The 15,891-nt window shown below is 41.5% G+C and overlaps 3 protein-coding genes and 1 non-coding gene across 7 annotated transcripts in view; 1 reads left to right on the forward strand and 3 right to left on the reverse strand.

Moving 5' to 3' along the window:
• Nucleotides 1-6,744, reverse strand: part of LOC143378905 (von Hippel-Lindau disease tumor suppressor-like) — a 109,889-nt gene extending 103,145 nt beyond the window's left edge. Inside the window, exon 1 of the mRNA XM_076831017.1 lies at nt 6,441-6,744. Within this exon, the coding sequence (XP_076687132.1) occupies nt 6,441-6,533 (93 nt within the window). The 5' untranslated portion in view covers nt 6,534-6,744. The remainder of the gene's footprint in view (nt 1-6,440) is intronic.
• Nucleotides 5,712-5,803, reverse strand: Trnay-gua (transfer RNA tyrosine (anticodon GUA)). The gene is given in 2 exon segments: nt 5,712-5,747; nt 5,767-5,803. It is a non-coding gene; the product is annotated as a tRNA-Tyr (tRNA).
• Nucleotides 6,745-7,523: 779 nt separating the features above from the next.
• Nucleotides 7,524-10,924, forward strand: LOC143378894 (uncharacterized). Of its 2 annotated transcripts, XM_076830996.1 has the most exons (5): nt 7,524-7,781; nt 8,046-8,163; nt 8,244-8,372; nt 8,973-9,176; nt 9,720-10,924. In XM_076830996.1, exons 2-5 carry the CDS (start codon nt 8,055-8,057, stop codon nt 10,421-10,423), a joined length of 1,146 nt encoding a protein of 381 aa, XP_076687111.1. In that variant the 5' UTR covers nt 7,524-7,781; nt 8,046-8,054; the 3' UTR covers nt 10,424-10,924. The 2 variants fall into 2 exon arrangements, with proteins under 2 accessions (XP_076687111.1, XP_076687110.1); XM_076830995.1 differs by having other exon boundaries at nt 7,524-8,163.
• On the reverse strand, nt 10,649-15,522 carry LOC143378901 (pyrroline-5-carboxylate reductase 2). Of its 3 annotated transcripts, XM_076831009.1 has the most exons (8): nt 15,269-15,522; nt 14,623-14,804; nt 13,060-13,197; nt 12,871-12,941; nt 11,971-12,141; nt 11,673-11,885; nt 11,424-11,589; nt 10,649-11,260 (listed from the first exon to the last, which is right to left on the reverse strand). In XM_076831009.1, exons 2-8 carry the CDS (start codon nt 14,696-14,698, stop codon nt 11,139-11,141), a joined length of 957 nt encoding a protein of 318 aa, XP_076687124.1. In that variant the 5' UTR covers nt 14,699-14,804; nt 15,269-15,522; the 3' UTR covers nt 10,649-11,138. The 3 variants fall into 3 exon arrangements, with proteins under 3 accessions (XP_076687124.1, XP_076687127.1, XP_076687125.1); XM_076831012.1 differs by lacking the exons at nt 14,623-14,804; nt 15,269-15,522 and adding an exon at nt 13,288-14,540; XM_076831010.1 differs by lacking the exons at nt 14,623-14,804; nt 15,269-15,522 and adding an exon at nt 13,283-14,540.
• Between the last annotated feature and the right edge of the window lie 369 nt (nt 15,523-15,891).

Genomic DNA, 15,891 nt, shown 5'->3' on the forward strand with positions numbered 1-15,891 from the left:
GTTAGCACATTCTGGTGTTTTGTCAACGTGTTCAAAGAACCTAGTCTATATTGTTTTCTTGTTGTTTGAACTTCCACCTTTAATTAGAAAGAAAGTTGTAGCGATTAGTTATTTAGTTTCGTTTTTATCCCGATTTAAAATGGAAGAACAAAACGCGCATTTTAGACATATTTTATTGTATTTTTTCCGAAAAGGCAGGGACGCGTCGCAAGCATACAAGAAGTTACGCGCCGTATATGGAGAGGCAGTGTCAAAATTGCTTTGCCAAATTTCGTTCTGGTGATTTTTCACCCGAAAATGCGCAACGATCTGGCCGTCCAGTTAAAGTTGACGAGAGCCATATCAAGACCATTATCGATTCAGATCGTCACAGCACAGCGCGTGAGATTGCAGAGAAGCTCAATGTATCGCATACATGTATTAAAAAAAAAATTAAAACAGCTTGGCTATGTTAAGAAACTCGATTTATGGGTCCCTTATCAGCTTAAGGAAATTCATTTGATGATAATGCAACGCCCCACACATCTTTGGTCACTCGCCAAAAATTATTAGAGCTAGGTTGGGATGTGTTGTCACATCCACCATATAGCCCTGACCTTGCGCCTTCAGATTTCCATTTATTCCGTTCCTTGCAGAACTCCTTAAATGGTAAAATTTTTAATGACGCTGATGATGTAAAATCTTATTTAATTCACTTCTTTGCTAGCAAAACTCAGAAGTTTTATGAACATGCAATTATGAGACTGCCTGAAAGATGGCAAAAGGTCGTCGACAAAAACGGACAATTCCTAATTTAATAAAGTAATATTTTCAAATAAAATTTTTGAATTTTCCTTCTTATTTAAAATTCGCAATCACTTAGTTGCCAACGCAATAGAAGGTGTAGAAGAGCCCGCGAATACTGTGGGAGTATTGGGGAACTAGATTGGAGGTCGCGGGCGATCTAGTATCGGGGTTTCCTGAACAACGCTTCTCTACAGCTCAGTGTGCCTGTATTACTACCTCCGTTATTAATAAACTCAGAATAGACTAGAATTTGCCACCCATTTTCACAAATACATCTACTGCTCACCCCGCCTATATTCAAAGTATGGTTCAAAGTATAATTTCGTTCTTCGAAGCACGAAGCGCGGCATAACACCACCGCTGGACCACTACTGCCCCCGAATGGCAACGTTTTATCTAGCCAAATCGAGCGTGGCTATTCATCAACATCGTTGCACCCGCCGACGCGAATTCCCACGAACGAATTACTCGATTCCATTCAGCCGTGTCGGAGATTTATCGTCGGACGGCGTATAATTAATAATTCATAGGAAAACACTGGCACGCTTTTAATTCCAATAAAATCACGCGGACGAGGCTCCGGCTGAAATTAATTCGCCCCGGCATTATCGCAGCGGACAAAGGCGGCCCGCGAAAATATCGGGGCCACCATAGCCATCGGATACGCGAAACACACCCCGAGAACCTAATCGAGCGTTAACAATCGCGACACCTCCCCTTCAACGACACGCAAAACGCCGGCCAATTTGGCCGCCCAGTTTCCTCCGGCGTCCGTGGAATTTCGTTGGGCAAAGGCCCGCGCGCGTCTGACTCGATTATTGTTATTCAAATGGGGTGGGGGGGGTGGCCGATCAATTTGCGAGGCATCGTTTATTCTAGGCAGCAGGAGCTGGCTTAGAAAAATTGTTAGATTTCTTGATAAGCTGATCGGTTCGGGGTTTGTGGGTGATTGGTAACACTTTGACTGGCGCTGGCGTGTTTTCACGCCGAGGGGTTGTTTTTCAGAGAATATCGGAGAGGATACGCGCGGAAAGTGGGTACAGGGTGGGAATGTGAATCAGGGTGGAGTGGAAACTAGTTTTGAATTCTGTTCGTGACTCGTGGGATATTATAAAAGGTGGTCGCGACTCAAAGAAGTTTAGGAAACACTGTTCTAGAGTCTAAAGTCACACAAATTTGAATTTTCTAGAAATATCGTCGACAAAAATGAGATATGGAAATATGAAGGGTAAGGGGAACAGGAAATATCACAGAACAGCTTTATCGAGAAAATTAAGTTTTAATACTTTAGTTGATCAGTGAAGAAAATTCAATAAATTTAAGTTTCTTATATAATTTTCTTGTAAAATAATTTTTTGTTTTACGTTTAGTTTTAGAAGTGGGGATATTCCGTATTTTGTTCCAGTGCAGAGTGGACCTTTCCTGTTTTTAACCAGTAGGTAGGTACTTGTATCAAATCTTTAACGTTATCTTACGGATATTTGAATTTTATAACCCTTTGTGATTCGACAGTTCGATAGTCACAGTTTTCACCAACAAAATAATGTGAACGTCCCAATTTCTCCTCATTTAAGAGGTAACTCGTCATAAAGAAGGTGTAAAAAATTTATTTGCGATCAAAATTTGCAGAGTAATTGATTAATTCTTTAATAATAAATCAACCGATTCAAAAACTATTTAAGGAAGATATTTCAAGATGTTTAACTATTAGTGATTTGTAATAGTGCAAACGTAACGCATATAATAATAAGAAAAATACGAAATGAGCAGAAATGGGGACATGAGCAGAATTTGGGACATTCACCTTATGCTATAAATCGCAAAATCACGAAAAAATGTACATTCCATATTTTTTTAAACGATTTTCCCCCTTAGCCTTCATATACATATACAGTGGAGTTCCTACAATCAATACAGTGCTACACAAAACCAATATTTATTAACCTTTAAGTTTATTAACCTATTTCCTATTTTACCGTGCATTCCCGTTCCCATTTTCCGAAAAAGCCTCAAAATATCTGCCTTAAAGCTAAATAAACAAAATTTGAGAAAATCTTTTCCTACTCGAAGTGTTACTACAGTGATATTTCATTTCACTCAAGCCACCCGCGTATATACTACCAGAAATTCAATTCGAATCTAGGAAACAGCGATCCCAATCCCCTACCCACGTCTAATAACTCGAGCCTCGCGATTAATTGCACCGTATTCTTCCCGTTCCTTATCTCCCCAACTATACGCGCTGGAAATCGACAGGAAACGCCGCGGGCACATTACGCGATAAGGCTCGTGCATTGTCGCCGCGAGGAGCGATCCGCGCAGCGCGGGCGCGACGCACAAAGTCCCATCAAATCATGCTCGTCCACAATTGCAATCTATCAGGTGCGCGTCAGGTATCACACCTTCGCCAGGGAATAATTTATTGCGATCCGGCCGGGGCCGGTCGACAATATAAGCAATTTCGTGCGTACAATGCGCCCAGCCCCGCGGGCTCCACCGATAAATATGAACAGAGTAGTAATAAATTACATGGAACGATTAGAGCAAGGGCGGGGGGGAGGGGGGAGGGGAGGTGGGCGATAAATTAACGCGAACGCATGGCACAGTGTATCAACGATGTGTCTGGCTGGTGATCTGCTCGATCATACGATAGATTAATCCTTTTTTCATTCACCCCGGGCGTAGTGCAGTGCATGCTTTTACGTATCAATTTCTTTCCCCGTTTTGGGGGGGATGAGTGGTTATCGAGGGACGCGGGAATGTACGTAGGTGTTTTAAAATTGAATCGGAGATATTTGGGTACCTACGTGTTTATTGGAAATGCTGGGGAGGCAGTTTTTTCGATTTGGAAAGTGAAAATTGGAAAATTAGGTAGAGGGGATGAGACGTGCTTGACTATATATTTATCTAAGTGGTTTCTTTCAGAGTTGGACGTTATTTTATTTTTATTCGAATAAAGAATTATTCGTTATTCTCGAGGAACTTCATTTTATTCGCAATTCTTATTTAAGACCATTAGAATAACAATTTATTCGTATAATACCCAGTTCTGATTTCGAAATGCGAGGGACAGAGTGTAATCAGTAAAAGGAAGGTGTTAAATTTAATTATTAGGATGCTGAATAAGTTCTCGCTGTTTTGCAACAGATGGCGTTACCAGAAAACTGCGTGCATGTAGTTTAAGCCGGTAGTGCATCTATACTTGAGCTCATATTAGAAGGAACCCGTTTCGCGCATGTAGAACGAGCTCATTGGCTCCGAAAAAGCGTTGGTGGGGGTACAGCCAATGGTGGCTTCTCCCGGCACCAATCAGCGTCAACCTGCGCAGAATTGGTCTAACCTCGTCGGTCGACAGGTTCCTTCTAAAATGAGATCAAGTATATAAAGAAATACTATAAGCAAGGTTCAAATTCAGCGTATGTCTTACGTTTTATTGTTTTCCTGTGTTTTAAACAGGATGGCGTTTCAAGCTTTAATTTTACTTATATTGCCCAACGAATTATTGCCGTCTTTAGTTAAAATGTCCTATCTAACATTTTGAAACAACCGAGAAAACTGAAGTTTTATCATTTACTTTGTACCGTCCTTATTTTCCTTCATTCAAATTAAAACATGTTGTCATTATTTCGTAACAGCCTAATATAATTTTTTGTAATAGGTGTACCGGTAGGTGATGTATTATTAACGTACCAATTAATTAATTGTTTTAGATAGGATATTATAACCATTTGGAAAGAAGTTAGGTTAAATACATTAGACTGTTTATAAATCTTTACGAAGCACGTAGAGTTTTCTAACTTTAATTAAAAGGTAAAAGGCGTGTGGAACTTCAAGTATTTCAACGTATCTCAAAAAATGAAAAAATGCTAGATAGTACAGTTTAACTACGAAGGGCAGTATAGTCCCATTTTTCCCCTCCCCTCTCCTTCTAGGCAGTGTACTTGAAATGAAGAATTTCTTCTCTTTGCGTATAAAAGCGTATAACATTACTTTTTTCCTCGTTCTTTATTAAGGGAGGACTAAGATGTACGATATATCGGGAAGGGAAATACACGGGTAAATGTACAAATATTTTGGACCGCTGCTATGCAAATTTAATGTTTATAACACATATTTTAATGGTGAAACATTTCACAAATGAATTCCTTCAATGAAACTTTGTGTGATTCATTAAAAATGATAGAAATATCAAGACATTAAGGACCAAGAAATTAAGCCAACTTTGAAGGTTTATATAATAATAACTGATTGCTGTATTTTAATTTTTCAAACAGTATTTGCTACATTGCAATGTATGTAACAAATGTGCCATAGTAGCAAAACGCTGTTTTATACTTTGAAAATTGCATTTCGGCCAGCTTTTTGGCGAATTAGACCACTGTGTATCGTTTCGTCCGACGTGGAATTCAAATGCTGCCAGAAAGATGGGATTAAGTAGTGGCTAGCGATGGACAATATTTTCAATCGCATGTTTTTTACTAATTTTTTTAAAACAAAGCATTAATTTAATATAAAAAAAAAACAGCGAGAACTTATTCAACATCCTAATAATTCTGCATTCATACATTCGATGAAATAATTTTGGTACACCCTATGTAGTGGGACAAACTAGACTGCATTATCGTCACAGCGTGCACCGCGATGTGCAACTGCACTTCCAGAGGGCAGCAAGCATTTGGCGCATAGAACGAAGCGAGAACGACTATGCCCCGTTTAATTAAAAAAAGAAAAAGTAACGAGAGGATATGATTAATGAGGAGAGAAGAATTGTTACGTATCGCGGAAACGTGAATTGCAACTTTTATATTTCCTTTTATCGCATCATTATGCAATATATTTGCATTATTCGTTTGATAAAAATACCAGAAAGGTAGGAAGCGCGGCAACGTTAGCGGGGGTGAAAAATTCGAGAAGAAAAAAAGAAATCCTTCGAGCCGGATTCGAACCAGCGACCTATGGATGTCTCCAGGAACCAAACAACTACAGTCCACCGCTCTACCAACTGAGCTATCGAAGGTGTTACGAACATCTTCGCTTTTAACGTAAATCAACTACGGCTCTCCATGTGTATACATATACATTGAGGTCTCTTATTAGCAACCTCATTAATCCCCGTAAAAAAAACACAAACCAACAATAATTAATATCCCCTAAACCATGATAATAACTCTTCCACGTGAACAAAAAAATTTCTCCGAATTTAGATGTACTTCGAGGTTCATTCTTCGAAGTTCAATGAAAGCTAAACGCAACCTAGAATTTAAACAGAAGAAAATGAAACAAAAGGAAACACCGTTGAACCGTGTAACCTTAAAAATTCCAGCCACAGAAGCCCAGCGTAAACAAATGATTCCACCTATGTAACAAACGTTCTTACGTTAACGAGGAAAGCGACTCGTAGTCGATTGTATACAAACGATAGCGTATTCCAACAAGTAACTGTCAAGATTCGTCTATTCCCATGAGACGTAAGTAAAGCTAGGTGGTAACGCGACACTAACGCAGTGACACCGAGTGACACAGTGATACGATTCTGTATCGCGAATCGACCTTGAGTGGACGAAGAGTGACGGGAACCAGTGTCAGAGCGATAGATCATTGCAAAGGGGATGTGAATCGGCGATAAATCGGCGGGTAACCTAAAAGTCGCTCACCCAAAGTGCAGGCCGCGATGTCTGGTCGTTCGGACGGTAACCGCTACGCTCCTTGGCACCGACGTCCACTAGATCGGCCGACGATGATAACATTTATCTCGGGCACACGTCACCGTTGGCCAACCTCTCGATGGGACTCGGGGCACTTTTGTTTACACGCACAGCACTTCACACTTTCAGCACCGAACGCTACTTGTCGCAACGTTTCCAAAAAACCTTTGGAACGTGAAAGCCGTAGATTGGCACGCAATCCCTGCGCATGCCGCCATCTCGCGGTGACGACTTCAATTTCCATTCGATAGCGTTCGAGTTGCTTTCGATTCTCGAGCCTTTGAACGAAAAATTGGAACGGCTTTGAATTAAGGGTGAGTAGTTACCGTTGAAATTATCGGCTTTATTATCGTCGTGATTTTAAAAATTTGATTACGAATGTTGAGGCTTCGCGCGATTCGACGGGGTTGAGGTTGGTAGCAGAGTGTTAGGCTGATTATTAACGGAATGTTGTTACACGGGTTACAAGTTTTATATTTCTGAGTGTTTTAGCGTGAATTATTAGTGTTTTAATTCACTTTTGGGAGTATTTTGTATAGACATATATAGACGGAGCGTAAGCGGAGGGGGGTGGCAAGGTTCGCGGTAAGGGGAGCGATACGAGTAAATCGGGTAACGCAGTGGTTGTATATACATGCCGAATGCATCCGAAGCTAACCGACGTGTCTATATCTGAACCTCTGCCTTTTCCCCGTCAAGTCTACCCCTCGTCGATAGTCACAGCTTCTGCTCCGTCTATATATGTCTACGGTATTTTGCGCGGAGGACAAACGACCGTGTGACGCGCGGCTTTTGCGTGTTCAAACTGGTGGATTTCACGCTATTGGTGGATTTCTTAACGTCACTTTAGCGCCAACTTATTGACATGGCGGGAAATTTGAAACACCGACTACGTTATTCTTGAAAACTTTAAATTCTCTGTATTTATACACGATGTAATTACTGCATTTTCAAATAAGCATTATCACTACGTAATCTTCTATCTTTCATTCATAATTTGTGCTTCTGAATTGAGAAATTGATGAATCATGAAGAAATTGAAAAATATGGAGCGAATTTACTTGTAGAGGAATAACAATTTTTCGGCCGAATATTAATCGAATTTATGCTCGTCCAAGCTTCTATATTAAAGTCTTTATTGCCTCTGACAGGTAAACTGTTTGTGCACGCGATACGTTAGCTGTAATCGCACCGCAAATACTGCGTTAGAACTATTACGCAGAAAGTGGTTGCAAAACCAGGAACCTAACATAACCTATAAAGCAGTTAAACAAGTAGCGAAGTGAAAATGTAAGGATCTTTGTGATATTGAAACTTATCAGGTTTCTATGTATCCTGTGAAATGGAACGATAGTAGTTAACTAGTAGAAAATGAAGATAAATGATAAACTAGTAGATAATGAAGATAAAGCAATATCGAGATGTAATTGCTTTAAAAGTACATTACAAATAGATGCTTTAAATAACTATCCCTATTTGTAAGCTTGAAACAATGTAACTATTATGGATAACGTAACGCAACAGAGTGTTACAATTGCACATTCGCTTACCCAGGATAGACAGATGATAAGAAAAGAAACGGGGCTATGGTTCGACGATCGTCACGTAAATGAGAATGAGGAACAGCCGTTACTGTTTGAACCGAGTTACTACAAGTATCGGGATAACGTAGGTAAGGGATACGATAACAAGTAGCACGCAAACTTTCCTTGGAAAAATTCTGCCGTTCTTGGTTAACGATTCTTCTCTTAGCTCCAATAGGTACTTTCATCGATATATCAGGAAACGTACAGTGGTGGAAAGACACGTCTGTTACGGATCTAAATGCGCAACTCGATTACCAACAGGAAGCAGTTACCCCGTCGATCTATCCGCTAACAAGTAAAGGGCAATAACATTGTAGATTCTACAAACCACAAAGAAGGGTAAAGGTACCTGTAGTTGACCATGTATCAGTAGTTGACAACTTTTCAGAAAAACGTGAAAAATAAGGGATTTAGAAGCGCAGCTATCTCTTTTCAACAACGCGCCGCTGCTCCTAATACCCACAATTCGCCACTTCTAAAAACCTTATTTTTCACGTTTTTCCAAAAAGTTGTCGACTACTGATTCATGGTCAACTACTGGTACCTTTACCCTAACACAGGCCTGCTCTGTACGGTGCAAATACCTCCTGAAGTTCTGGGACCCAGGCAACAGCCGAGAGCAAGACTGTTCCAATGTTACCCGTTGCGAGAGCTGAGGGAGAACTGCAAGAGTGTGCGTCCATGTAGGCTCGTACCGCGAGTCTATGTGGTAGGAGCCTACATGGACGCATACTCATGCAGTTCTCCCGCAGCCCATGCTGTGGTTAGCAACATAACAGTCCCGCGCTCGGCTGTTGCCCGGGTCCCAGAACTTCAGGAGGTATTTGCACCGTAAAGGGCAGGCCTACCCTGACAAGTTAATCTTCTGAATTTATGAATACTTACTATTCCTCAGATCACTCTATGAACGCTCAGTCAGATCCATTACAGCAAGAGGAATCGAACGTGAAGAAGTCTGTGAAACCTAAGCAATCAAAGAAACCAAAAAGCATAAAGGAGCCTAGAGAACCCTTGAAGCGTACGAAGCATCCAGAACTATGGAAAGTGAACTTAAAGAAGAACGCCAGGCTAAGGGGCGAAGAGTATGTCGGAGTTGGAGGTAATTCCGAGATATTTCCGAGAGGGACGTTCACGTGGAATGTACAGTGGCGTGCAAAAGTATTCGGCCACCCTTTAGAATCGCATAACTTTTTTAAAATTAATCCAAACGACTTGAGTTTTTTTTTAAGAAGCTAGAAGGATTAGTTTGCTAAGTGACGTGATTCGTCGTTTTGAAAAAAAATGCACTTGATCGGAATAGCAAAAAAAATAGAAAAGGTCGTTTTTTAAACTTTTTTTTATGAGCCTGTAACGAAAATTAAAAAAAAAACCGTTTGTAGATTTAAGTAAGTTATATACGTGCCTAAAATTTCATCAAAATCGGTTAACGTTGTTCTGAGCTATAAACGCTTAAATATCGCAGAATAAGGTCGAAGATCGCGAAATTCCCGAAATCACCGATTTAGCAAAGTAATCCTTCTATCTTCTAAAAAAAAAAACTTAAGTCGTTTGGATTGATTTTAAAAAAGTTATGCGATTTTAAAGGGTGGCCGAATACTTTTGCACGCCACTGTATCTACTATTACGAATGTATCATTTGTAGGAAGAATAGTACCTGCGAAAGCCATGGGGCCCCCTTGTAAATGCCGCATGCGCTGCTCGGAGAAGATAGACGAATCAGCACGGGAAGAGCTGCACAACATTTTTTGGAAAACCTGCAGCTGGGAGCAGAGGAAGCAATACGTCGCACTGTCGGTCAAGGAATCCCCGAAGCAACGAACGCGATGTCGCGGAAATGTGAAGTCTGAACATCGCCGGCAGGTCACGTTCACCTACTCCCTTTTGTTGAAAGGGGAGTTCACCACAGTGTGCAAGTGCATGTTTCTCAGCACGTTCGCAGTGTCCGAGAAGTTTGTGCGCCATGTGATGGACAAGAAAAGGACGTCGCCTGGAGGAGTTATAGGGCCAGACCAAAGAGGCAGACATACGCCGAAAACAAAGAAGAGCGAATGCGTTAAGGAGAGAGTGCGCGAACATATTAAATCCTTCCCAGCGGACAAATCGACAAATCCCAAGGATCGCACCGGGAAGAGATATTTAGATTCTAGATTAAGCATAGCTGCAATGCACAAACTTTACGTGTCGCAGTGTAAAGAAGAAGGTTTCCCGGACAGTGATATAGTTAAGGAGAGTTACTACAGAGAAATGTTTAAGACGGAGTTTAATCTTGGTTTCAAACCAGCGGCATCGAAAGAGAATAAACTATTACCAGACGTTACTGATGGCAAAGGTACAATAAGTACGTAATTCCTGTATATTTCCCTACGATAGGAGAACGATTCCATATTAAGACAAATTTTTATATCAGATGTTCCAGTAATATTTTTCTTCCCAATGTTGCCATGTATCCTGATAAGAAATATATTTAAATATTTTATATGTTACTCTTCAGAGGATGCTAGTACAAGTACTAGTATATTTTATCGTAAGAATATTAAGGAAGATTGTATAAGGCTGTATTTTATATAACACTTTATGTAATCTGTTTAACGATTATTATTATAAAGTTTACTCTGAACAGATTCGCAATACAGTTGCTATTCCATTTAAATATATGCACGAATATAAGCATATAAATGTTGTTACTAAAGATAAAAAATATTTACACGTAAGATCATATGCTACAACATTCGTTAAAAAATATGTTATTGTCAAGTAATAACAGATCTATGTTTCTAGCTGCTACGCTTTAAACGAACAATACAACGCAGTTTAACGTTTTAAAGGCGCTATATATTTACAAAATATCCAACAAATTTCTTAAACAAAAATTAGACAACGCATTTCTTACGAGCTACACAATTGGAGAATGAAAGATTGTGCGTAAAAAAAATGTAACAAATCAAAACGCGTCATCACTACCGCCTAATTCCCTTTCTATAACTTTAATCACTGTTTTTGTATTTCGTTCGTTTCTGCTTTAACTGGTGACAATATTCCGCTCCTTCGTTATCGGTCAGTTCTAGCTTTCGTCTGGGAGCGAACTGACTTCCATGCACCGCTTCGTCGCAACCTCAACGGCGCCGATTAGAGCTGACCTCAGGCCATGCTGCTCTAGATAATGAACCGCAGTTATGGTGGATCCTAAACACAGTAGAAACATCGGTAAATCGAAGAACGCAAACTCAAGCAGCGCTCAACTGACCACCGACATATCCTGAGGAATCTCCTAACTTTATACAACACATAAAAACATAGTTCCTCCACAATTCTAAAAAAAACCTCAGGATATATTTCTTTCCCGAACCTGCTGGCGAGGTGACATCGTCTTTGAGTTGTGCTGGATGAGAATTCGTTTCCATAACCATCGCGCCAGCTCCAAGAACGGTCTGGGCTGCCAACTTATAAGCAATCGACCTCATCAGACCCATCTTCACGCCCCCGTCTGCTAGTGCCTCTATCATCATATACACCTGAACGAGAAACAGAAGTCTCTTTACTGCTCAGCTCTCTACATACCACTGTATAAAGACACCGCTGCATTAACTTTACTCACATACGCAGGTCCAGAACCGGCCAAGGCAGTGACGGGATCAATCATGCTCTCAGAGATTTCTTCGCAGAAGCCCACCGAACAAAACAGCTTCTCTGCGATTTCTGCTTCCTTGTCACCAGCGGACGTCCCACGGGCGAATACCGTTGCCCCGCATCCAACGAGGACCGGCGTATTCGGCATCACCCTTATTACTGGCGTTCCTTGTGGTACAGCCTAACATCAATATAAATTTATAAATACATTTCTCCTTGCAGAATTCGTTAACACATTAATTCAGGCGCGTGAGTTTCAGCTCCACCTTTTCCAAATATGCCAGAGGGATGCCCATGGCGATGGACATCAAAAGTTTGTTATAATTCTTCAAATCCGGGAGGACTTTGGGGATCACTTGCGGCTTCACCGACAAGATTAGAATATCGCCGTAATCGACTACGGGCCCGTTCGTGAATACGGTGTTCGACCCCATTTCCTAGAATCATATCGCAGCTATTAATGAGGGAATCGACCGACTATACAGTAGCCAGCCCGCGTTGCATTTGTAAACGGAAAAAGTCTCAGGCAATCGCAAACGCCAGGCTTGCAACACAATTCATAGACTTATCGCGAGTCGAAGATAAGGTACGATATTGGAAATTTTCCTAGCCGTGATAATGATCGAGGCACAGCAATCGGACTGACGCCTTCGGGCAATTAGCTTAATTAGCTTCAAGATTTTAATTCCACGGGGCGGGCAGGTTCACGCCTTGTCGCGCGATCGTTTCCAAATAAATTACAAACGATTTGAGCAATCACGCCGGTATTTAAGATACAGTATCTTTTAATTACAGATCGAGGCTGTCATCGATTGCGACGATTATTAATGAAACCCGTCAACAACCCGCTGGATCGCAACGGCTCGGCTCGGAAGCAATAAGTGCTTCGGTAAACAAGATATGCTAATAAGTGTACATATATACAGAGCCGATTACGAGCGTGTTTCACAATCGCTGGATACGTTTACCGAAACAACAAAAAATATTTGTTGTTTTGCGATTTCTTTTCGGCCCGAAGCAAACACCGTTACTGATAACGCCGGCAATCGGCTGATTATCTTTTATCACTTTTATCTGCGTATCAGGAATGCAATGATGACAAATTAAGCCTCGACACAACAAGAAACTTATTATTTCCACGCTTACAAAACCGAGGCTGAGCTCACCTTGAATGCGTCTATGCTGCCGGCGTCATTCGGGAGGCAACTCGCCAGTATCATATCGCCCTTGCTCACCCCTGCGGATATATAATTAACGATTAAATGCGTCGATTCCTGACAATCACGATTTCTAATTCGCTGTTAAAATCTAGGTGCCACGTAGACGTTAAGGTTTGAACGGTGTCGACAACTTACCAGCACGAATGAACCCCTTCGCCAGCGCCTGGGCCATTTTGCCGCCCCCGATGAATCCGATCTTCAGCATCTTCGTGTCCACGTTCAAGGAAATCCTCTTTCTCTTCTCCTCGCCGTCAGCAAGAAGCTGATCGCTTACTATTACAAAAATAAGGCAGACGTTGCAGAAATCTACTTTGGAAATTATCAGAGAACATCGAGATTCACTTTCTTCGCCACTCACATTACTATACGGTAATTTAACGCGCTTCAATCACTCGTACTCGATTTATTAAAGCAGCTTGGAAATTATTTTAGAACTTATTGGGCTCGGCTTGGAATTGAATCGAAGCTTCCAGTGCTTCTGATCGACACTGTGCGCGGAGGGCTGCGGCTGGATCGCAGTGTTTGAAATTAAAATCGAAGCGTTTGATCGACACGGTGCGAAGTGGAAGCGCGACTGGATTGTAATATTTGCGAAAGAATCGGCGCTACTACTTCTCGGCCTTTGCCTCATCTCCCTAGACCGAGATTTCAGTACTCTGCTTCTCCTTTTTTTCTCATACAATCGAGAACGAGATACGAGCTCGTTACGCGACCGAGAATGCGCGCGAATAAACCGCGTGCAACGATTTCGCGGTCTCGCCGATGAATTATCGTGCATTTCCGTCATTTTGCGGGAGAAATACGAGTGAACGTAATTCATTGTATCGCGGTTTGTGACAGAAATATCGAACGGCCGGGTGTTAAATCATTCGTGGCACGCTTCGGTAAACTGGCGGTGGTATTACGTAATTACAGCTTAAATCACTTTCGGCTGAATGAACACGACGACGGAGGGAGGGGGTGCACTTAAAAAGCTCGTTCAATCCGTCAGTTTCCTCTAATTATTCTAAGCAGCGCGGGGAAGCTCGTATTAACTTTGGGTTAGGCCCTGGTTAGCTCTCAATCGCCCCTCGGGTTACTGAACGATAAAAACGCTTGTATAAATGATCCTCGAGTTGTTTTGAAAACGAGTAGCTGGTCGAAAGCTTGGGTTAGGTCTGGGTTAAATCGAATCCAACCTCAAGCTATGGAACATTAAGCTTTCGTATACTTAGATCTCTGCACCTGGCAGTCCATTCGGGATCTGGGTTAGCTGCGACGAAAAATTAAGTTACAGTAATCATTAGTATACTCAAGTCCCTAACTACTCCCAGCAGTCGATTCGAGATCTGGGTTAGGTCTGGGTTTAAATTTAAATTGCAGAGCTGCGGAGATCTCTCATTACTCCTAGCCTTCTCTTGGAGATCCGTGCTAGGTCTGGGTTAGCGCTCTATAAAGTCATTCCTCTGTATTCTACTCGTTATCTGCGTACTATATCTACTATTAGGTCGTCTATTAATACGTTTATGATGCTGTTACTGCTTCAGGTGGATGCAAACGAGCGTGTCGCTCGCACGTCCGTAAACAGTATCACGTGTGATAGGTCTTACAAGTTGATTTAGTGTAATCACGTTCCGGCGTGTTATCACGTATCGTTTGATAGTATCGCCGTTCTTATTGAATGGGGCTAGGTATAATATTTGCGCTTTGGTTACTCACCGCTCCGCGCGTTCAAACGTCGACGGACACGTCGGCTTAATTTCAAGAATTCCATTGTTTTTAGTCCCGTGGTCATTTTCCGTCCCTTTCCTCCCCTCTCCTTTTTCGAAATACAAATAGGTAAGCGAGTAAACGATACTCGGGATGATAAAGCTTTTTGATGAAAATAGACGTAGAAGAACCTGAAAATCATGTGTAAGTTAGGATTTCCTACGGCGCCCATAAATTCGTCGAAAATGCGCAATTAACGGCACTCGAGGCGCATGCCAGCAAACAAACGTGAGCGTTGTAATCGGTGCAAATAAGCTCGAAAATGCGTAACCGGAATTAATGGAATCTGCAGAAAATTCTGCCATGATTGTGTATTTTAAACTTTGTACCGTTTGCACGTCTGATGCAGAATCAAATTATGGTAATCGGCTAAGTTATTTTACCCCGTACACTCACGTGCTTCGATTTCGCGGGCGTTGGAAAGAGAATCTTAAAAACAACGGTTACAGTCTTCTAAGAATTCGATTACAGCTCTACTATTAAAACACTATACACTACAGAATTTCTTAAACAAAAAATTGTGTTAAAATATATTAAAAAGCGTAGGGTATATTTAAAAAAAAAAAATTAATAATACCCTTATAATGGCACTTACGCGTTTTACATACTGCAGCCAGATCGTGTCGGTCGTTCCCTGATGCAACGGGTATCTACGATTATCGAAACAACTGTTCCCCTCGAGATTGCACACAGCGTTTAATAGATTATGTTTGTTTCGGTCTCCCTTATATACTGGCGACGCTCGCCCCGTGGTGCTAAAATGCGACTGACAATTATTGTTCGTGAAACGCGGAAAACTACCTATTCGGTCGCGGCCAATCACAATCCAAATATAATTGTGTCACCCCCTTATCTGATACAGTGCCTCGGCAAGTCGAGCGGATAGGACCACGAGTGATCTACGGTCAGGTATAGCATCATCCTTGCGTTCGAGCTTGCATAGGAGCACGGGTGAGAGTGATAAGACACCTTGCACCGACGATGCATCTCCTCGAGATGTTCTCTGCACTTTATATCGGCGAATCTTCGCCTGGGATACAGCCAAACGGAAAAATGACGCAATCCATGAAGAAAAACGTATTTGACAGATTCACGTGTCGATGTTTGCTCCGTGGGGTGTTATCCTTGCCGGATTGATTAGAATGTTACGAATTAGCGAAGGATTCCGTGTACTTGTGAATTGTGAAGTGTTTTAAACACTGACCACACGTAAACCGC

The sequence above is a fragment of the Andrena cerasifolii genome, chromosome 2 (genome assembly GCF_050908995.1).
Source record: "Andrena cerasifolii isolate SP2316 chromosome 2, iyAndCera1_principal, whole genome shotgun sequence".
Lineage (NCBI taxonomy): Eukaryota > Metazoa > Arthropoda > Insecta > Hymenoptera > Andrenidae > Andrena > Andrena cerasifolii.